The 24,262-nt window shown below is 39.2% G+C and overlaps 1 protein-coding gene across 1 annotated transcript in view; it reads right to left on the bottom strand.

Annotated features, from left to right (window-relative positions):
* Positions 1-5,424: 5,424 nt before the first annotated feature.
* The window catches only part of TRPM1 (transient receptor potential cation channel subfamily M member 1), a gene marked incomplete at both ends in the record, with an annotated part of 88,654 nt that continues 69,816 nt past the window's right edge, over positions 5,425-24,262 (bottom strand). Inside the window, 11 exons of the mRNA XM_082488945.1 lie at positions 5,425-6,697; positions 8,535-8,667; positions 9,822-10,021; positions 12,225-12,369; positions 13,945-13,965; positions 17,176-17,368; positions 18,167-18,418; positions 19,695-19,823; positions 21,877-22,008; positions 22,345-22,467; positions 23,971-24,199. Coding sequence (XP_082345071.1) covers positions 5,425-6,697; positions 8,535-8,667; positions 9,822-10,021; positions 12,225-12,369; positions 13,945-13,965; positions 17,176-17,368; positions 18,167-18,418; positions 19,695-19,823; positions 21,877-22,008; positions 22,345-22,467; positions 23,971-24,199 — 2,830 coding nt within the window. The remainder of the gene's footprint in view (positions 6,698-8,534; positions 8,668-9,821; positions 10,022-12,224; positions 12,370-13,944; positions 13,966-17,175; positions 17,369-18,166; positions 18,419-19,694; positions 19,824-21,876; positions 22,009-22,344; positions 22,468-23,970; positions 24,200-24,262) is intronic.

The following is a 24,262-nucleotide window of genomic DNA, read 5'->3' as shown; positions in this document are numbered from 1 at the left end:
GACTAATAATGAATCATATATTAGACTGTTAAAATTTGTTACACTAACAATAAATTCTTGATTTTACATACAAGGTGTGTCTCCTTTTTGCTCATAACAAGTTTTTGAGTCTAACGCTAGTTCAACTAGAAGTGACCAGTCAGACAGGACAGTGGTGCAGAAGTGATATGCTGGCAATGGCACCACTAGGTGGGACCCCAGCAATGTGTCCAAGTGCTGCTGTCACTCTGAAAACTCACCTCCTCCACAGCAAGTGCTCCGCAGCAAACTGGCTTTGTGGAATAACTACCCAGAACACCTGTAACAGGGCACAATCCTGTGGATCTTGCAGATCTCATGAAATAATCTTGTTGACATCCTTGGTCATGCACCTTCCTCATGTTCCCGTTTTCTGACAAGACCTTACAGATACTTGTATTCTTTTAATTTTTATTTAGAAGGACAGATATACATTTTGCCAAAGGTGACAGTCAGGCCCAGAACCTAGGAAAGCATCCAAAGCAGCCGTATGGAGAAACCATAGTTGGAAGGTTTCAATGGCTACTTTAATTCATTACTGAATAATATGGAAAACGGACTTTCTTGGTTCTCAGCTATCAAAATCATGTGTCTAAAATGGAAAGACTGACTCTCCAATAGGAGAGGCTTGCAACAGCAAAGTCAGGCTAGTCCCAGAATGATGCAATGTAAAAAGGCATAATCCATGGAATCAGCTGGTATAGTTAAGAACCTGTCTATGGGAATATTAGAATTAGTCACTGTGTTTAAAACATTTGCCTTGAGGGAGACGGAAATGTCTGTATTGCAAGATACTGTAAGATGAACACACTTAAATTTCCTCAGTGTAATGTCTCTGTGTGGACATAGCTTTAGAGTACACACACTTTAGGACTGACCTGGTTCAGTATAGGTCAAGCACACAATAAAAAATAGCAAGTGGAATTTACAGCGACACTGCTGTGGAGTCACCACATACTTAGCAAGAGGAGGGACACATCTTCCTGAAAAGCAGTATTAAACCTGCCTCTTCAGAAATGCAAATTCTGTGCTTGCGTCCTTTCATCTAGTATTCAAGAAACCATGTAGGCAGACATGCAAATGTATTGATCGTTACTCTGTTTAGTGTGCCCCAAATCTACTATTGGTCTTCTATGCACATACAGAGCTATATTTAAATCGTATTAAAATGGTTGTATGTCTAAAATAACTCTGCCAAAGCCGGTGTATTTACTTTGCATTTAATGGCAGAATGGTTCTCATTTCAGTTCATGCTACGCAAGACCACAGAAAACACCCAAGCCTTATAAAGTTGTCGCTGTACAGAGAACTTTATGGAAAATCACTGGCAAATGTTAAAAAAGAAACTTAGCTTAGAACATATTCAGCCCATGCACCGCATAAGAAGAAAGAGGTAAGTGAAGTGTTTTGGTATCACTATAGTGAAAAATTTGTTATACTGAATTCGTTTCACATCGTTTTCATATGTTTCTTTATGAATATCTTTACACAAAGGAAGTAAATAAATACAAAGGTAAAATGTTTTTGTTTGAAATCTACATGCTATCTGATAAATCTGTAATGTAAATCCTACAAAAATAACTGGTCAAACAGAGCATGATTTAACACACATTTTATAAAGACAATGTAACAAGAGGTATGCAACACACTGTATTTCGTTCCACAATGCATACTGCTTGTTTAGCAAAGTGCTGAAAAGCTGCATCCCTTTGTGTTTGTTAATGAATCAGTTTCTGGTGAGTGTGCAGGCAAACAATAAAAAGGCATTGGCAAATTGGAGGCTATTTTAACCACACATACAAAATGGCTATATCGTTGCACAGAATGGTAACACAGAAGTAAACATGGAAGTGAAACAATTTCAAATGTCATTCTGTTTTTACAAAATGTCAAGTTCCCTAAAGTTGAATGAAAGAGAAGCCCACACGAAAAGCAAAATGTCAACACTGTTCTGACAACAGTGAAACCAGTAAACCTGCTAATAAGACCAAGCTAGCAAAACCCCATAGTAAATTATGACTGAACTTTCAAAAATGTCTATGTAGGTACCATGATCATTCAGTATAGTAGCTGTATTTCAAGGTATAAGTATGGATGGAGTATGAAAATACAATATAAACAATAAAAGCTGATGCCATCAATGCGTTTGTAGAGTCTGCCATCAATCTCTGCATTTCAAAATGCTGTAAGCAGCATTATCAAGTGGGATACTGAGACCTACATACTGTGGAGCTGATGGTGGGGGAGAAAAAGAAATTCTGTCTTTTCAAAACAGTATATGAGTAAGTCCTGATGGTTAATGAGTTAAGCATAAACTTTTGACCAGTATTTTATGAACAAGTAACATATCCTTAACTCATATTCTTTCTTGTCTGTTCAATGGGGAGAAGAATGTCAGGGAGCAGAATGAAGCCCCCATAATCCAAGGGGAAATGGCGAGTAACCTACTACACCGCTTAGATGCACACAGGTCTATGGGGCTGGATGAGATCCACCCAAGGGTACTGAGGGAGCCGGCGGAGGTGCTCACCAAGCAACTTTACATCATTTATCAGCAGTCCTGGCTAACCACGGAGGTCCAAGTTAACCGAAGGTTAGCAAATGTGATACCCATCCACAAGAGGGGCCAGAAGGAGGATGCCGGAAACTACAGACCGGTCAGTCTGACCTCGGGTGCCTGGGAAGGTTATGGCACAGATCCTCTTGAGTACCACCACACGGCACATGCAGGACAACCAGGTGATCAAGCCCAGTCAGCATGGGTTTATGAAAGGCAGGTTCTGCTTGACAAACCTGATCTCTTTCTATGACAAGGTGACGCGCTTAGTGGATGAGGGAAAGGCTGTGGATGTTGTTCACCTGGACTTTAGTAAAACTTTCGACACTGTTTCCCACAGTATTCTCCTGGAGAAACTGGCTGCTCATGGCTTGGCTGGGTATACTCTTTGCTGGGTAAAAAACTGTCTGGAAGCCTGGGCCCAAAGAGTGGTGGTGAATGGAGTTCAATCTAGTTGACAGCTGGCCACAAGTGGTGTTCCCCAGGGCTCAGTATTGGGGCCGGTTCTCTATAATGTCTTTATCAACCACCTGGACGAGGGGATCGAATGCACCGTCAGTAAGTTTGCAGATGACACCAAGTTAGGTGTGAGTGTTGACCTGCTTGGGGGTAGGATGGCTCTACAGAGGGTTCTGGACAGGCTGGATCGATGGGCTGAGGCCAATGGTATGAGGTTCAACAAGGCCAAGTACCGGGTCCTGCACTTGGGTCACAACAACCCCATGCAGTGCTACAGTAGGCTTGGGGAAGAGTGGCTAGAAAGCTGCCCAGCAGTGAAGGGCCTGGGGGTGTTGGTCCACAGATAGCTGAATACAAGCCAGTAGTGTGCCCAGGTGGCCAAGAAGGCCAACAGCATCCTGGCCTGTATCAGGAATAGTGTGGCCAGCAGGACAAGGGAGGTGATTGTTGCCCTGTACTCGGCACTGGTGAGTCCCCACTTCAAATACTGTGTTCAGTTTTGGGCCCCTCACTACAAGAAAGACATCGAGGTGCTGGAGTGTGTCCAGAGAAGGGCAACGGAGCTGGTGAGGGATCTAGCGAACAAGTCTTATGAGTAGCAGCTGAAGGATCGGGGATTGTTTAGCCTGGAGAAAAGGAGGCTGAAGCGAGACCTTATTGCTCTCTACAACTACCTGAAAGGAGGTTGTAGCAAGGTGGGCGTCAGTCTCTTCTCCCAAGCAACAGGCGATAGGACAAGAGGAAATGGCCTCAAGTAGCACCAGGGGAAGTTTAGATTGGGTATTAGGAAAGATTTCTTCACTGAAAGGGCTATCAAGCATTGGAACAGGCTGCCCAGGGAAGTGGTTGAGTCGTCATCCCTGGAGGTATTTAAAAGATGTATAGACGTGGTGCTGAGGGACGTGGTTTAGTGGTGGACTTGGCAGTGTTAGGTTGATGTCTGGACTCGATGATCTTAAAGGTCTTTTCCAACCTAAACAATTCTATGATTCTGTGGTACACCTTCCCTGCAAAGAGAGGTGCTGAATATTTGGGAAAACAAAATTCCTAAAAGGTAACAGAGAAGAATGAGGCAAATAACATCATACTATTATGCAGAAAATTATCAAAACCTAGTACTTAGAATGCCACTGTTGAGACAAGTGTGCTGGGAAATTGCAACTATAGATGTGGATTTCTAGTCTTAGTCATTGATGGATAGAAACCATGTTTCGCTGTAGAGACTTTTTTCCCTTTGACATTTGTTTTTGAAATTTACTCAAGATGTGCAGAATTTCTGTTCTCATCTGTAAAATCTATTTTTTGTTTAAACTGACTGCTAGAAACTGTTCCTTGTTCCTGCTCCTTGTTCCTCATGTGTTGTCATAATGAAATTGCAAAATGAAAGACAAATTTGTCACAGATGAATTTGCTTCAAACACAGACTGGCTACATTTTTATCTCACCCGATCAGAACACCTTTCCCGTGTTGTTTTGTTTTCCCTTGCAAGCATTTAAAAAAAAGCCAGATTCTTAATCTATACAGACTTCTATTGTAATCCTCATTTATACAAAGCACTAATGCAGATCTTGGATTCATATTATTAAAATCTCCATATACTTCATATACTTACAATCTCCCTAAACACTTTGAAACAATGATGATCACTGTTCTTCAACAGTTTAAGGCTGTCAGTATGCTTTGGGGTGGGGACAGATACAATTGTGAAAGCAGTATTATGTCACTGAAGTTCAAGGACAGTTCAAGAATATGTCTACACATGGCTTTCTGGGTCAAGTTTCTCCAAACACAACTATATTTTGCCACTCAGACCTGTTTTAGTGGACGAAGACTGCTATGTTGTGCCTTTCTGAAAGAGGAGCTAAGAAGCATGCATGAAATCAGAAGGGAAACAGGGGACTGCCTAATTTTTCCTTGCCTCCAACAATTTTGTTTTGATCTGAAAAATACAATGGCCACAAAGAAACCAGCTACAAAAACTAAGGCTGGTTAAAAATTTGTTCAGTTTAAGAAGTCTTCTGATTAAAAAAAAAACCAAAACTTTTTCTAAATTATTATATGATAATATTGTCCTTCTTTCAAGAGCTTTTATAAAGAGCTTGTCAGTAAATGAGCTTATGAGGGAGGCTGAAATGGAATAAAGAAAGATCTATACTGCTGGCATCTGTGGACCGTGCTTACTTTTTATGTGCTCCTGAGACAGCATCTCCCTTTCACCTGACTGAGCAAGCATTTATTTAAGAACAGAACATATATCTACTAAGTTTTAAATGAAAAGAAACAAATGTATGCAAAATTCTTCTTTAGAAATTAATTTCAACATTCATATTTTGTTCAATTAGTCATGCTGCTTTCCTGAGTGTCGATAAAACAGGGGCCATAAGCCACTTTAACACTCAGTTTCTGTGGATGCATTTTCTTGCCTAGCTTTCTGTTCTTCTGTTGCACTGCCAAATGCTACCACCAAATTAGTTACGCTGCTGGCATGTCCTGGTCTATTTAATTTGTCCTTTACAGACTTGGCTTTCCGAGAATGACTGTGCAAACTCTTTGACCGTACTGATGGGAAACCAGAAGTCCTTTCTGGCTTTACTGATAGCAAATTCTCCTTCTCAGCCTTGACAGTGGCAGGCATAGAGGTGTAAGAGGCACTCATACCTGCTTCACCATCACTGTCATCTGTGTCCATCTGTAACTGTTTCTGCTCTGCTTGCCTTTCTGCTTCAGAGATAAACCCAGGGTATTCTGGAGGGCGTTCTTGAGAAAGCTGCTGCTCTACTTCATATTTCCACTCTGTGGCCCATTGTTCAATTGTTGAAGGGCACACCTGATCCATGATGGTACTATACTCTGTGGTCCAGTTGTTAACTCCTCCAACCAGCTTCCCACCCTGTGCAAATATAAAGCTCCTTGATTTCATCATAGTGGTTTGACAAGCACTGAATGTTTCAGGAGGAAAATAGCGCATTGCTCTAGATTTGTCCAAGGGATAAGAGATGGTTGCTTCTAACTTGGCATGTTCTACTTTTAACTGAGCGTTCTGAAAATCGGATCTTGGTACTGACTGTTTGTTTGTAACTGCATCCATCTGGTTTATACTTCGAGGAATCAGTCCATCACTCTTGAAAATCCCATGCTTTTCATCACTCAAACCACCTGAACCAGAATAGGGTCTGGAAACATTCTGTGCAATTTCGAGTGTAGATTTACTGTAATCTGATGTGGTGACTGCATTAGTGCTAGAGGTATAATGGAGACTGGTGTGGTGTTCAGGAACCAGCATCCTTGGGTCTGCTCCATCTTCTTTGGTACCAACAGAATGGGCTTTTTTACGCAATCCCATGGCTGGTGACATAGGAGTGACACTGTCATCATATGTTAACTCATCGCCACTGACATGGTATCTGTACATGCTGTAGCCATCAGAGCTGTTAACACTGCTTTGCCTTAGGAGATATGCAGCATCACACTCAGACGAAGCCCGTGAACGTGTATATGTCAGCTCAGATTTGTCAATACCCGCCAGCTTCTCAAGGGCATTCACCATCCGACCAGATAGTTCTTCCAATTGAGAGAGTCGAAGGTCGACTGTTTGAAGAGAAGCTTTCATAAAATGTTCTCTTTCATTCACCTCTTCTAGCCTCATAGACATATTTTCAACTCTGTTGGGTATAAAAGAGGAAGCATAGAACAGAAACTGTGGAATGGTGCAGTAACCCGTTACAGGCACCCAGCTATTTTTTTGTGCTATGTATCATGCATCATTCTTTTTTCCTATGTGTAGCATCAAAAGCGTGTGCGTTTTCTTACTATCTGTGCTTTCCATATACCACATGAGAGGGCTGTTTGAACCTTGCCCTTATTTACATGCCAGGAGAGTACAAGAGTTGCAGCCCTTAGGGACAGCCTACTATTAACATTTCTGCGTGTGCCACCCACTTCACATTCACTTGTCCTTGTTCACTGTCAAGCATCAATTAATTATATGAAAAATACTTTCTAATGACATGCTCACAGGATGACTTAAAATAGCAGCAAGGCATGTTGTAAAACAGGTTTTGTAGCTGTATAAGAGAACACATGCTGATGTGTATGGGATTACTTTCGCTCTTGAGATACCTTTCAATTATGTATCAGCTGAAAGGAGCAGAATTATTGTCCAGTTCAACTGAAATAATATTTTTTTCCCATTTTCTTTTATCATTTATATCATAATAGAAGTAATGGTACTAGAAGAATGCATATAAAAGTAATGCATTAGAATGTGACTTAAGAGATCATACACTAGTAAATAAACTGTGGAAATTAACATTCTTTTGCTCTCACACACAAAAGATGACAAAGCATCTGGAGCAAGAAGCCATGAGAAATAAGCAAATCTGCTTTGTGGCTATAGACCATAGTGAATCAGTGAGGCTTACCAGCCCTGCTTTATTCTCTGCCACAATACCTAGGATTTTGACAAATTGCCATGGATAAGTAGCCGGACAGAAACTACTCGAATACACGTAGCAGATTTCATTAACTTTCTCTATTCTCAAACTTCAGATATGATAATGCAAGATGTTCAGGGCTTCCCTCCAAGAGAAAGATGTTTATCTGTTAAAGAATTACATGGCTCACAGAGCTACTTTGTAAGAAATGTTAAAAGGAAGACATATATAGATATATATGTATGGAGTAGTTCATCATCAAAATACTGTGAGGTAGATTAAGCTAAAAGGGCGTTTAACTGTGTATCATTTTCATTACAGGAAGAATTTTTCATCATTTCAAGAAGAGACAAAAGACCCCATCCTTTGACTTAGAACTACTAACGGAATAGACAGAGCCTTTGGGAACAGTCCTGCCAAGTGACCTGGTAAAAAAGTGCTGCTGCCATTATCACTGTGCTGACACAGCAATATGCAAACATTACGTAGCCCTCAGAATAGCTTAACGATTTACATGTGAATATTCCCTCTCTTTCAAATGGGGAAGTTCATACTGAAAAGCTAAATGCCATGTTCAAAACTTCCAAGAGAGACTAAAATTCGGCAGTTGAGTGCTGGACCTTAGCGCAAACCATAAGTCCAAGGGAAGAATCCTCAGTGCTTTTGTCATTAAGATCCAACAGGTTTCTCGTGGTTGGATGAGCTGTTGGAAGCTCAACAAGTAGTAATTTGCTCAAAGGGAAAAAAGTATAGCTGTGATCTTCATATGGGTGAGAGGGAAAAAATTCACCATGAACAAAAATGTTCTTACACCAAAGCTACCCAACCTAGCAGCCTTAGTGACACACCGGTAGGAACAACAAAAAGCTTGCTCTTGTGAGAGATGCACCTGCACAGGTATTTACTCAGGATTCAGATCAACTTCTGAATTGGTGGTGGTTTTCTTCAAGATCTAGATCTTTTGTACTTTAACTCAACTTTGGTTATAATGAAGACACAAAAAAACAAATACTGTTCTAGATAAGTAGTGTTTTTTGGTGGTTTTTTTTTTTTGTATAACAGGTACCTTTCAGAGGTAACTCTGATGCGTTCATCATTAGATGATTGCTGCTCATCCTCTTTTTCCTGGAAGTATTCTTCTACACACTGCTCTTCAAACTCATACAGTTTTCTTAGCTCTTCATCATTCAGAAACAACTCTGTGCAAAACAGAAGAAGGAAATATGAGTTTCCTTTTTCTAAACTTCTGGCAGTCAACTTAAACCCTATTTAGCAGATTATTTTGGACATATGGATACTGCAGATTCTACTTCTGCACTAAATGAACAGATAATTTTGTAAATAGGGAATGAGCGCTTAGCCAAAGATGGCCACAGCCCTGAAGGCAACGTAATGCACTATGAACCATCATCTGCTTTTATGACCATCCACTGGGGACTGTATTTTCTCAATGACCTTTGCACTTTTTAACAGCAGTGCTATACATTGAACAAACTGACTAGATTTTACAGGATAAAGATTAGAGCAATCTCTGCCAGTTTGAATGTTCCTTCATTCGAATGTTGTTCTTAAAAGGATGCCAGTTACAGGCAACAGATAATCTAATACAACAGAATGTTTCCCAGACATTCTTTGGATAAGAACTTCAAAAATATATAACCATGTAAGGGAAATATAATCTCTTGGGAACATTTCATCCTTTATTTGAATTTCTCTCTTTGTAGAGAATGGTACATTTACTTTTTCCCCTTTTTTCCTTTTCTAACTCAGAAGCATATCATGCAGAAATAGAATTGCTTACAAACTATGTTTCCTGTGAAATGTAGAAATACAGAGATAATTGTAAGCATCTTATTATTTTAGTGAGGCAGATAATGAAAATAATAATCAACAACTACAGAGTATGTTAGGAGAAGAATCCTCACAGTTACCTTATGAAATGAGATAAATCTCTAACATGGGTAAATGAAAGCGAGGATACTCTTAACACCCAGATTGCTCACAATCACAAAGCTGACACTAGCAATGAGATTTGAAACAGTGATCCCTTCTTCTCAATTTCCTATTTGCTCTTCCCAATTTCACTAGACTTGGACTTCACTAGAACTTGGTAAAACTGGATTAAGTAGGTGCCATCTCACTCTTTTAAGAAAGCATGTTAAAGACAGTCTTCATTAGCAGAACAGCATTGCATATTCTCAGGAGCCTGAGGAGCTCAAGAGATGTTAACCTGACATAAATTTTGTCCCATACTGTCTTGTGCAAATACACAAAATACTTCAGCATTCGAAAAGCTGCTGCTTTCTGCTAACATGGTGCAAAGAGCTCAATGTAGAGAAGATTTCTTGCATACTCAGTCCCCTGTCACGCTCATCCTGGTCTCCTTCACCCTTCTTGCAGCGACAGCAGATTCGCTTGATGATTATGTAAATGTGGCTGAAGATAATCATTGGTGGTGGGAGGACAGGTCTATCATGAAATGTCATGATCAGCTGGTACCGCTGGAACTTCCAGACTTGGTTGGATATTGATTTTACCTCAAAGAAGGTATTGCTGAAAGGGAACACAGGTACAGTTTCTGTTAGGCCCCTAAGTTTACTTATCATTGAGCAAGTACTATGCTGAAAAAAGTAGCAGCTAAATAACAACATGAAGCCACATGATTTGCTTGGTTCAGCTCTTTGTTGATGCTGTTGAACCCATGATTAACCTGAACTTGCGATTTCACTACTCCTTTTAAGGGTAGCAAAGCAGAAGGTGCTCTGCATCCCTTGTGCACCACCCACCCAGAACAGTCTTCCTCTTAAACTACTTGCTCCTACTGTATAAAGTCCTTTAGGTGTCAGTGAAAAGAAACTTGCACAATTTATAAATTGCATAATTGGTATTTTGGGGCTTGGTTACAAAGCATTTCTTTAAACACATGCCAGTATTTGATATTACACAAAGTATTAAATCCATGAAAGGTATTTTGTATGCTAAACCCAGAACCTTCACACAGTTTGCCTTTAATATGCTAAACAGCTTGACCTACATAGAAGACTTTTCACGTTTTCACAAAATGTCCTAAATCCAAACTTTATTCATTCAAACTTCCGACTTGAAAACATGGTGCATATTCTTGTAACAGACTTTGTTCTTGGAAGCCAGCGCCTTATCATTTCTACACCAAAATAACGTGTGTTATAAAGATGTTTTATTTTGCAATTCAGTGGATATGAAGGAGTGTAAGTGAGAGTATTCAATCCAGAGATAACAACAGTCAAGGTTATGAAATACTAACCAAGAGAAAGCAGACTTGCTGTGCTCTCAGATAAAGCTTTTCAAGCTATTTTAAAGTATGCTCAGACAGCTCACTCCACTTAGAGGATGATCATGATATTGGCACTTTCTTTTTTATATTTTCTGTCCACTTCTAACTTTCTGTGCTTTAGAATATCTACATTCACAAAACCAGTTAAAAAAAATCTCTCTGAAACCAGAGAACTCTTAAGCATGCATAGCTTTTGGGTTTTTTTTGGCTAAGTATACATGAGATCATTTACCAATAAGAAATGACAATCTGCCTTCATTCTGTCTCTCCTGCATAGCAGGAGTTCCCTAGGTCTCACCCCCTTGCAACCATGCTGGGATGGCAGGGGTTAATAGCATGACCTACTTCCCAAACTGCTGATTCCTTGCTCCTTCAGCCAATAATAGCTACCATTGTAAGATTCTTCCCCTTCCCCCCATCGATGTGACTGGCATTTGGGCACTTTAAAATTCATGACCTTTTAAGCTACATACATCAAATGAAAGACAGGCTTTGTGAGCTGTAGATTTCTGAGCACACGATGAACTATTTTTGTGGTTGTGGCACCAGCTACCTATGCCAACAAGCCCTCCAACACTACATGTTTATGGGCATCAAAAATGGATCACCTGCTTTTCTCAGGTGGTAAGTTCAGAAAGTCTTACTAGGAAGTAGATATTTCAATATTTTTCTTTTTTTTTTTTTTTTTTAATCCCTAGGTCATGCCAGGAAAAGCATGCAACTTAACTGTAGGTGGAAAGAACAAACAGCAGAAATTTATTTAGTTTTACTCCAGAGAAGTCTAAATATAATTGATTTGTGGAATAACACTAACACAGTGCTTGGACTGGCCACAGATCTTGGCAACAGGTAGCCATCCTTTCTTTTGGTTCAAGGCAATATAGACTCCTTTTCTGGGTTGTATAAAAACTCTGCAAGGCCCCAGCTTTTGTGTTTGGTTGTTGTGTTTTTTTGGTTTTGTTTTTTTTTTTTTTTTCTAAATGAAATGCAAAACAAGAAGAAAACAGAAAGAGAAGCCAGATGATGTAGTGACAGTGAAAATGCCTCCTGCTTTTGATGTTCAGATTTTCATTCTGCCTTTCTACTGCAGAATCATGTTCGCTAGTGGTTACGTGGATCTTCTACCATGTGTGTAGCAGGTTTCATGGATTCTGTTTTTCATCTTTTTAGAGCAATCTTGAGGCCTGTTGCTATCCAATAAATGGTAATTGGAAGTAGCCAGATTACCTCATATGTATTACTGCAATTGCTGGCAAATTCAAAGCAACCTTTCCTCCACTCTTTCCCAGCGTACACACTATTCCAAGTATTTGCCAGTCATCTTCACAGAGTAATTAGATTCCAAGTGCAAATGCAAACCTTTGCAAAATCAGTTGATAGGCTCTCACAGAAACTTTATCTTGGCAATAAGAAAGTAAAGAGAGTGAAAGATCATTTACATACTTGAAGACAGCAATCAGCAGGTTTACCAACAGGATATTTGCTACCAAGAGGTAACAGGCCATAATAGCAGGAGTGAGCCAGGCCCCTGGTATACATGGAGGGAGGCGTTTACCATCATCATCATAAAGATTGTCCCCACAAGGAGCTGAAGAAAAACAGGAAAGGTATTTTTCACAAATTGCCCGATACTTAGAAACACTATTCACGTTTATTTAATGATGACACATGCATAAAATTTGCCAAGCTAAACAAATTTCAGCTTATTTCCAGTAGCAAGTGTGTATAATTTCTACTTCAAATTCTGCTTCTAACTACAGCATACAAAAATAAATTCCCATAACAGTGAACAACAAAGCAGCTCCCAGTTTACTGTACAGTATGTCTTTCTCTTCAAATTCATATGGATTTTCTTTTTGGGAGAAGATCTTAATGTGCTTACATACATACATCTAAATAGTGGAATAAAAAAATATTCTTCCAACCTTCTCCAAGCTTCATACAGGGTCTACACCCACCCCCCATGCATACCTGTCCCTGCCTGAGCTACGGCTGGCGTGCTGGGTGCTGACCTGTGTTCATCCCCTGGATGGACCCTTCTTCGGCTTCTGGCCCCATCTCATTTTGCCCTTGCCTGGACTCCCGAGATGGACCCTGGACTATTATTTGTCCTGTCTGGGGCTGTTAATGTTACCAGCAGGTGGCCCTGCTGCCGCTTTTGGGCCAATTTCCACTTCCCTTATTTTTCACAATAATTCTGAATTTTAGATAAAATTTTAAACCAAAGAGATAAAATTATAAAATGAAAACGATATGGTAACAGCAAAATAGAGTGTTCAGAATGAGACAAAAATTGAGAATATTGATCAAACTGATATAAAATAATTGCCTGAAGTAATCCTAAGAATACCTCGGTTGTCTTGGGGCAAAAGCTCTCTTGGAATTGGGTAAATGCAGCAAGTTTGTTGTGTCTGATTTCAGTGCATCTTATTTCAAATACAAGGCTAACTTTTGGAACCATTTAGTAGCAGGTAAAGTGTTTATCAACCACAGGTTCTTTAGCTGAAATCTTACTAAATACTAAGTCTGACAATGAATTTATTATAGATTTAGTTTATGCGATTAGACAACCCAGTTTTTTAAGCATTTTCCAAAAAAATCTAGTCCTTCAACCTCACCTGAAAAATATTCCTAATTATTTTAAAACATTCTAGCCTTATTTACTGTGGACTGAAAGAGATATTTAGACTAGGATTAATAAAATGTATTTTACTTGCTTTTCAAACATCGGACCTACATTTTTCCTGTTTATCATATGAAAAGTGTAACAGGAAAGTCAAGTGAATCATAGTGTCATTCATGTGGACCAATGAAAGTACTGCCAAAGAAGCACTAACATTGTATCTGGGTAATCAAAGGGAATTAGTTATACCATGGCACTCAAGCATAATAATTAAAAAAAAAGGATTATTTTACTGTCAATGTACTAGAAACAAGTCATAGCAACAACATAAGCTCAATTAAAACTTCTGATCTGCAATCTGTATTCAAATAAAATATTTTCCCTCTGCTTCTTTTCAAATGAAACTCTTACAGTAGAAAAACAAGATTCACACCTGAATATTGGATGAGCCCTATAATTAAAATGTCAGTATCTAGTGAAAAAAAAGATTAATGAACATATTCAGCTAAGCGAGATAATCAGCTCCCCACAGAGACTTACGATTAATTTCCATGGCATAGACTGAACAGCATTCCAAAGAACGAAATAGAAAAGGAGGCAGGGAGAGAAAGAAAGAAAACAATAGAATAATATAGAAAAAAACCCAACAAAATAGATGATTGAAAATACAGTTTTGCCACCAAGAAAAGATAAGCAATTCAAATGTCAGAACAGTAGAGACATATGCTTGGAAACCATGTCTTTGTTAAAAAATGCATTGCATTCTACAATTTCCTTTTCATGTTGTTTTCCACAAATGTTACATATGCCAGTGAATTAATTCATTATATTAATAATAAATCACAAAATGCTTCTGGCTGATGATCATTTAAATACACATGATATTTCAGGCAAGTAATCAAAACTGGCGGTCACCACAAACACAGAACAACTGAGTTATCACATAAAATCATTGTTTTAGCTATTATGGAAACATTTCCTCTTTTATTTTCTCTCTCTCTCTCTTTTTTTTTTTTTTTTTTTGCTTTGACACTGCCAGCTGTTTCTATTGAATAGCTATGTTTCCATTAATAGTCACGATACTGATGTTACTTCACCATACAATATCATTAAAGCCCACTTTGACTACCAGTATGGATACTTGCTTGCCAACCGCTAAATCGTGACTGTAAGAAAAAATCATACTATTGAAAGAAACTGAGCCAGGCTTCTCTATTGTTTAAGAATTTGTTGCTGTTGAGTATTAGATGCCACTAACTTCTTGCTCATGGACATCTTCTAAGTGAAGCGAATCAGACAAGAGCATTCTGGATTGCATTAGGAAAAGTTTTACCAGCAAGTTAAGGAAGGTAATTATTCACCTCTACTCAGCTCTGGTGAAACCACATCTGGACTTGTGTGTCTAGAGCTGGGCTCCCCCACAGAAATCACCCATGGACGTACCAGAAAGATTCCAGTAAAAGATCACAAAAATTATTAAGGTGATCAGAGCATCTGACAAATGAGGCAAGGCTGAGAAAGCTGGGATTATTTAGCCTGGATAAGACGAGGTTAGGAGAGATCTTACCAACTTTATGAATACCTGATGGTGGCAGGAGTAAAGAAGACAGAGCTAGATGGCCTCAGTGGTGTCCAGTGAAAGGACAAGAGGCAGTGGACAAAGATAGAAATATGGCAAATTCCATTTAAACCAGGTCATGCAGAGACGTTGCACAGTCTTCATCCTTCAAGATACTAAAAACCTGAATGGACAGTCCCTGTGCAACCTGCTTTAATTTACCCTGCTTTGAGCAGGGAAGTTTGACCAGATGATCTCCAAAGATGCCTTCCAACCTCAGCAATTCTGTGGTTTGTGATTTTCATCTTTAGGTGACATCCTATCCTCAGTGAAGTTATTGACCAAAGTCCAACTACCTTCTTTTAGACAGAAAAGTTGATGTAATACTTTTTCCATAAATTGTTTAGACTCATGGGCCTTGGCAAAACTACCCCTAAGCACTTGACAGAGAGTCAGGTTAGACTGCCCATAGCAGCCACTCCCCAATGACTTCTGAAGCTGCTTTTGTGGTGGGTTTACAGAGAACGACGGAAACATCAGAGAGAAAATTTCTTATTGAAAGCAAAAAGATCTTCAGAAGTCAGTCCACACACTTCTAGATGCATGAAATTTACAGAATAATTGTAATGCAGTTTAATTATACCAGTAGAACTCCTTGTATAACCACTTTTATTTCAATATTAAAACAACAACAAACCCACACGTTTCCAAGTTAGCTTATATTTAAGCTACTGACACAGCAAAGCTTCTGACCTGGGAATGTCAGTGGAGCAAGTAACTAGACTGAACTTGTGTAACTGGAAAGCCCCAACTTCTTTTTCCCCAAAATCTTTTGCACTGCTGAAGAAAGATTTCTAATTCAAAGGATGCCGAGTATGTAACTGAGAAACGACTGGAAGCATGAGAGAAGTTTGGGACGCCACTTACACTAAAGAGATCAGTATTCTTGGTAAGGTGTGAATTTTGATTTATAAAGAAATCAAACTGTCTACATTGGCAAACATTCTTTGTTCAAAGTGAAGTATGATTTGAGTGCACATTATGAGCTACAAAGGTAAGGGATACCCTGTTACAGTCCCATGGGAGAGTTAAACGACTTGAGAGATCCTGAGCTTATCCTGGCTCACAGGTGCACTGAAACTTCAGTATCAGACAATAAATGACTGTCTTGACTTGTCAAGAGCAATCTACTGTACCAGAAGTTTCATTAATGAGACAAGCATTCATAAGGAAAGTGAAGATGCTATGATCTTTGCAACAGTGTACACTGTTCAGAAACAGACTAATGACATTTCATTCCTTTCTAAGCAACTAAAGTACACTTCCATGACATTTGATAGAAAGTTTTCTCATGATGATGGTTCTTTATGGTTTTTGATTGAATGTAGACCTCACAGTTTCTTGAGCTTTATATTTGTCAATATATGCAGATGTTTGAAATAACACATACACAATGCTGAAATAGCAGCTTCTATTATTTCAGATAAAGTGCAAACTATGTGATACACACTAGAGGAGAACAGCTGCATGTTTGACTGTCTGTACAAATTTCAAATAATAACACAAAACTAGCAGTAGCATGCCACTTCCCATCTCCTCTAGAATACTGAGAGTTATTTTCTTAAACTGTGCAGCTTTTATATAAGAAAGGCTATTTCCACACCTAAAGCTAATCAAGCAGAGTTTTCCTTTTTGTTTTTCCACAGGTGTAGAAAAGAAGAACAAGAGTGATTCATAAAATGGAAACATTGCTGGAAAGTAGACAGATTATCAATAGGGGTAAAAATGTATTAGCTCATTGCTTGTGCTGTGAGTCAGAGATTAATGGATATGTGTATTTTCATCTCCTGTGCAAGGTATTTATTTTTTTCTTCTTCTGTTGGAACTGACTATTAGTAAAACATTGATTCAAAAGAACGTTTCAGAATGATCTCTTGTTGATCCCTGCAAGTAAACAGAACACCTAATACTGTTATACTCTTGGATAGGAGAGTATTCGAGACTACAACACTCTCAGTGTTAAGTAAATTTGAATATAAACTGAGAGACAGGACATGCAGATGGGCAACAGAAAATCGCTCAGTCTCTGGAGTCTGTCACAAGAAAACAACAACAACAATGTAATCATAAAGACAAAACACCACTTCCAAATTAAGAACAATCGTTAATTTGGAACTGATCATCTGCCTCAGAAACAGGAAACAGACTCTTACTATGAATTCTACTCTTACGGTCTATCTGGTCTGCGAACACCTCTCCATAGATCATCCAGTAGGGCATATAGAAGATGTTGCGAGCTAGTCTCCAAGAAGGCTCTTCATCTGGGTGCAGGATAGCTTGGCGGGCTACTCCAAAACTCATCAGGACCACAAGCATGATGACCACAAAGTAGAGCATGTCAATCATCTGCATGGAGACACCATACAGAGGCTCTTGTCATCACCAGGTAGTACAGTAGCACCAGCATGTTTGTTTGTCAGCATGCATTAAACAAAACAAGAAAGTATCAAGAGAACAAAAACATTCCCCTGGATAATTTTCTTGATATTATTCTTGAACTACTGCCCAGGAATTAAGCATACATAAAAATGCAGTAAAACCAGCCATTTAAATGCATACTAGATTTATATTTAAAAAGACTTAAAATGCTAAAATCTTTGTTATCCCTATTCTCTTTTGCATCAAGTGCACTACACTGTGCTTTCAGCCTAGACCCCTTCTGTGGTTGCAAAGAGATGATATAATCATTGCTATATCACCTCCTGTCCACAACTGATGGTTTTGTGGATGATCCCAGTGTATCAACAATCTGTTGTTGCTATGGCTTTGGGAGGCAGAAGGCAGGCAAAGAGTGAACAAGTTTCAACAGGCTCGTTCAAAAAGAAAAAAAGAAAGGAAAAAAGGAAAAGGGAAAAAAGGGAAAAAGGGGAAAAAGGGGAAAAAAGGGAAAAAAGGGAAAAAAGGGAAAAAAGGGAAAAAAGGGAAAAAAGGGAAAAAAGGGAAAAAAGGGAAAAGATTCCTCTCAAATCAAGGAATTATTAGCAAGAGTACTGTATCTCGTGTGTGTGTGAAACTCACATTGCAGCTTTTTCACAGCCTTTACTCAGAGTCCTACTCAGACGGAAAACCTCTTTAAAATCAGAACTGAGTTTAGTTTCCCATGAAGTTGTGAAATATGTAATTTACAGCAATTTAGGCACTAACCATCTTTCCAATCATCATGACGTAAGGTCCCAGATATTTGTTCACACCAAAGATATCTAGTACTCTAATGTACCAGAAAATTATATCTACGCAGTAAATCACTCTTCCATAACCCATGTAAGGCTGGTTCTGTAGGCGAAGAATTGCTCCTATTATAAATACTGAAATAGCCACCAGGTCAGTAATATTCCAGTATTCCTGAAGCCAAACTTTCACTTTTTGGCTCAGCTTGCCAGGCTCCGACATCAGAATCTGAAATAAATTTGAATAAAAAAACAAAGAAATCATTAGGAAAAATTACAAGTTATATTTTTCAAGTAATGGTCATGAAAAAAAGACCAATCTTGTCACATTCAATACGTGTCTGAGACTCCCTACTCTGGAAACAAAATTTGTTTCAAGCAGCAATATTTTTAGTTACTAGCAGGCAAAATTTCCTTTTCACAGCATCATAGAATGGTTTGGGTTGGAAGGGACCTTAAAGATCCTCTTATTCCAACCCCCTGTCATGGGCAGGGACACCTCCCACTAGACCAAGTTGCTCAAAGCCCCATCCAGCCTGGCCTTGAACACCTCCAGGGATGGGGTGTCCACAGGTTCTCTGGGCAACCTGGGCCAGTGCCTCACCACCCTCACAGTAGAGAATTTCTTCCTAATATCTGATCTAAACATACCCTCTTCCAGTTTAAAATGGTTGCCCTTTGTCCTGTCACTACAGTCCTTGGTAAAAAGTCTCTCTGTCTTTCTTACAAGCCCCCTTTACATATCAAAGGGCTGCAGTAAGGTCTCCCCAGAGCCTTCTCTTCTCCAGGCTGAAAAACCTCCACTCTCTCAGCCTTTCTTCACGGCAGAGCTGTTCAGCCCTCTGACCATCTTCGTGGCCTCCTCTGGAGCCCTTTTCATCTCTATTTTGGTTTTCTTAAGGCTTTTTTTGTTGTAGGTTTTAATCACTAAAATTTAAATGAGGAGATCTGGCTTGCTGACTTGGCATCCATATTTATCTCCAAATACAGTTAGTCATGAGATGTGGGGATTGTGAATTAGAGGATAGGCCAAGTGCAAACCACAATACAGCATATGAATGCAGTGTAAGTTTTTATGCTTTCTCCCTCATACAAAAGCAATGAGATCAGACAGCACTCCTGGTTAATTCCCCAAAACACCTCTCTGCCTGCAGTTCTCATCAAGGACTGCATCAGTAATAAAAAGACAGTACCTACTGAGATTTTCTTCATGGGTTACAGCCATGCCTTTCCTTGGAAATACACATAAGGACAGCATTCATTTTGACTAGTGACCTCAGGGCATTTTTGCCTGACCTTTTTGCCCACTAAGAGAAGGTTTTAATGTATGGGAATGGGTTATAAATGAAACTCTCTCCAGTGATGGGCATTTGGGGACTCTGTGGATATGAGGATCTTCTCTCTCACGTACGACTCCTCAACCCTTTGTGCAAGTCCATGCCATTATTACCTCTAAGAGCGAGTGTCATTTTAAGAATTGAGATGTTGGTATAATCAGACTTTACCTCTCTTACTTTCTCTAAAGCCAACGTCACAATATAGGAGATGACAATCCATTCCTGGACTGATGGCCACCGTTCCATCCGCACCAAGATGATATAATTAAATAGCATCAAGTAACCAAGGTATGAAAGCTACAAAAAAAAAAAAAAAAATCCTTTATGGCCTTGGACATCAGTTTCATGGTGATGGATCCCAAGATCCTTCCACAGTTAGGCAGTATTCGACCACACACACACACACAGACACACAGACTAGTCTCCACTAATTTCCATTAGGAAGTTCTGGGCTATTAGTGTAAGTCAATAGAGCTATCACTTAGTTTTCTGTAACTACTTGTTTAAATGTAAAACTGGTGATGCTGGTGTCTCTGTGCCTCACAGCAGTCTTTGGTGACTGGCCAAACTAAAAACTTCAGAGATCTTGGAAGTCCAGAGTTAAACCAAAATGGATTAAATGGCTTTGCAGGAAAAAAAAAGGGAAACAAAGCAGTCATAAACCAAAAGATTTTCCAGGGAGAAAATGGGAGTTTTCTAAAGAATGAGATATTCAATGTGAAATGTTTACCCACCATCTCAAAACAGATCTAAAGCAGAACAGGGAGACAGGGTTGTGAGCTGCACCTGCCTGGAGGGGCAGGGGAAATAAAGAGCCACACAGGCCACTTGCTTTTCTCCACCCTGTAATAATATGGTTGAGACCATCTAGGCAGAATATATGCTTTATGTGAAGCCAGAGGCATATGGGCTTCATATATCAGTCCCTACACCACCTCTTCCTATACTTGTTACTTTAACCCATCTGCATGAACAGTAGGTTTGCAGATATTTTGGTTACTTTAAGTAGCCCCTCGCCTCAGGAGCAAGTTTCTTGCTGAAGCCTAATTCAGTAAAAGCACAGGAGACTGCATCACCATGTCAGAGAAGAAACACCGAATGGAAGGCAAAATCCTCTTAGCTGAGGGGCCTGCATAATGCATGAAAGGGAAGCCCGCCCAAATTGTGACGTTCATATATACAGGTATGAACACATACATTGAGGCTATGTGTGAGATTCAGGTGTTGAAGACCCTCACTTGCACAAGAAAAAAGGAAGTGCTTTTTCTTCTCTGAAGGAAGTGGGCCTGCTGCAATGCCCTTCCTACCGCTGCCATGCATGCTGGCAGAGGCCACGGACCTCCAGCAGCTAAATTATCACAGATATCCACGGATGCTGTGGAACATATGATCGAGGCAGCTGAATGATCTAATTTGTTGAAAGAAGCAAAATAGCAATTCCAAAGCACTCTTAAATCAGGCCCTTTGTGCCTGGGGCTTTTTTAATCTACTAAAATGTAATTTCTTTACATTGTGAAACCATGTTGAATACTTTTCTTTGAAATTAACTAGGAATTTTGCTCTTAAATTATTAATACAGGCAGCAGAAAGGGATGAGTACAGCGTTTTGTGATTATGATGTGCTAAAACTGCATAATATTATGACATACTAGGTATCGGAAGTCCTAACCTCGAATAAAAAAGGAAGCAGTATCCTTTTTACAGGACCTACACAAAATTTATGAGCAGCAGCATGAACACTTTTTCTGTTTTATTAAAACAGAGTTTAGTACCAGATAATTCTTGATGGACTAAAGAGAAAATCAGATGCTTGTCAAGAATAAATCTTTTAGTTTAGATTTGTTTTAATTATTTAAATAAGAGAGAAGTACCTATTCATTTTTAGCAGACTGGGATCTGTGCTTCCATGTAGGTTTTACTCATCTGAGCCTAACTGTCAACAGAGCAAACGGCAAGCACCGATACTGTGGCATTACTTCTTGGGTCCTAAAATGTATTTCAATGCAGAACAGGAGCTAGAGCTTTTAGAAAGCAAGAGAATCCAGCCTAGTTTGGATTGAGTGACTGGACTGTGGAGCTTGCACTGAGTTTGGTGTATGATTAGCTGGACAGGGCCTCCTTTAAAGTGTGTACGAACTTTTGAGGCTGACAGTATAACGCTCAGTTACTTGTTCTGTCTCACTGTCTATGCATTTTTCTCTGAAAAAAAGGAGTGATTTGGTCATAAGATTCCATGAAAGTCAGTACTATTTACCTATTTATTACTTGGTTATTATTTTTCCACTGGAATCCTTTAAGTTTCACAGGTGTGAGAAAAATGGTCACTATTAGTTTAATCATCATGACTTACTGTGTAGAACCAAAATTTGACAATAGGTGCATTATAGAATTCATAGATTTTTGTTCCAATTGGAAGGCTCTTTTGTTTTTTATTTCCATTCTCTTCATCTCCTTTTCGGGAGCCTGTATCCATATTTGCATCCTGGAAGACCAAAGTTGTCAGTTTTCATCAATATACAGCAGTAAAAATAGTAACTCTTCCTCAACTACAGCCCCAGCCATCCGTTAACTACATGAGGAAGCTCTGAGCAACAGATCTCTTTTTTAAAAATACAAATTCCATAAATCTGTGCAACTACACAGATAATTTACCAACCCTGAGAACCCAGCCCATGCACTCCCAAAACTCTTCACTGATTTTTATCCCACGGAGGCAGTTGAGATTTTCATCTGAGTGACCTATAGCATAATCAGAATCTGCTCAGAAAATTGAGAACTCTTGAGATATTAGAACTTCCTAATAATCTCCGTTACTGACCACATTTTCCTCCTCCTTTTCTTTGCCTTCTTCATTTTCTCTTGATGTCTGGTAAGAATAATCATCGGAACTCCGAAACTCTAGGAAAAGGATGGTGGGAGGGAAGAGAATTCCCATTATAACCTGCACAACAAGAAAGAATTCAACTCAGATGGCAATAGTTGTTTACATTAATAGATTTCATAACAAGGCAAATCCCATATACAATATTTTCTTTTATACAGTATTCAAGATACTCTGCTATCCTCGAACCTACAAAAATGAATAAGTAGTACTTAGGAAGCATTGGCAATAAGGTCTTGTATGGAAAGATGGCACCCTGGAAAGCTTCCCATCTCCACGAATACACTGCAATTAAGAAATTGTGTTCCAGAATTAGAGTTGTACAGAGAAATCCCATGGAATGGACACAGTGGCTGTTGGAAGAGGGCTTCAGGTTTGTTACTGGAGTTTATAGTTACTTTGGTCACCTACTATAATTACTTTTAATAGTTTCAAAAGATGTGAAAGGTAATAGAAGCTTTGCAGACAGGACTGGGAGAGTTCTTTTACTAGATGAGATTGCTAAGATACAGAAACACAAGCAAGAGTTGCCAAAGTACAGAAAAGGAACAGAGATGAGAAGAATGCAGGTAACGAAACTAGAACATCAGCAGGCTGATTAATGCTTTGGAGAAAAGAAAGGAAATCCATAAAGAGGTTTAGAAAGCACCTGGATCCAATATGAAAGGCAGGACATTTGCCTGAAGATTTTAAACAGGTTTAAGAGGGACATATGGGATAGTGGGAATAAATTAAGAATGACAGAGAGAGTACAATGTGTATGTCATCAAGCTTGAGAGTATGATCTGCGAAGACAGGCATAGCACTTTGTCAGTAATGGGGCATTTAAGGAAGTAAGAAGGTGAGAGTGAGGTGGCACCATCACAATGGGCCTCCAGGTGGGTGACAGCAACTGAATTATAACAAAGGAAGGATTATATTCACATGAAAACACACATAGGCAAACACTGCTCTGTTTCCTTAACACTGGCTCACTCATGTTTCTCTTTTGTACCAACCTCCTCACATGACTCATTTTTTTTTAAATCCAACAGTCGGGAAATAAAATCAGTAAGAGAGACCAAATTATCAAATCACAGAAGAGGGAAATAAAGATCACATAGTTTCACACAATACAATTGCACAGATTTCCCTATTTCCAACACTGAGTCTCGACTCTGTGTCTTCTGGTACAATATTAAGCAATGTAAGAAGGATGTGTCCATGTCTGGTTCATTTTCTCTCTACTCCCATTGCGTGGACCCTAATAGAGATCTTTTTGCTTGTATCCAACTGATTTTTAATCAAAGGTATATGGTTTCAATGACCAGACCTCATCATTCATTAAAAGCCACAACTTTGCTCTCAGATTCCAATCATGCTAAGCCTATTTATATTTTCCTTTGTCATGGGGTAATGTTCCTTAGATATCCTGAATTTGGAAACAAAAAAAAAGAGCTTTAAAACAGGTATGTTTTTTAAACTTCTATAATTAGTAAGCCAATTTGTTCTACGCACACACTATGCAAAATATAGTGTTAACATGCAACAAACTGTATCTTTGAAAAGAACTGCACGAAATACCTTAAGGCCTGGGTTTTTCCGCATGCGTAGTCGCCCCATCCACATATCTGTTAAGAGCATCTGGCTGCATGTGTGAGCAATGAAGTCCCTGTGTTTAGCTGCCACAGCCAATTTGAGGCAGGTAGAATTACTCCAGTTTTTCAGTTCATAGGTCAGTAGTTTCATGGCAATCTGCTCATCATGTTTATAGGACTGATCCAAGAGTTCAACAGCCAGCTGGCCAAAATCTCTGGAAAATGCAAGATAAGTCCAGTGAAGTTTGATTTAGAAATCAGTGTTTGTTTGCATTTAG

Source organism: Vanellus vanellus, assembly GCF_965231255.1.
Source record: "Vanellus vanellus genome assembly, chromosome: 11".
Lineage (NCBI taxonomy): Eukaryota > Metazoa > Chordata > Aves > Charadriiformes > Charadriidae > Vanellus > Vanellus vanellus.
The sequence above is the reverse complement of the archived record's forward strand: the minus strand, read 5'-3'. Positions and strand labels throughout refer to the sequence as shown.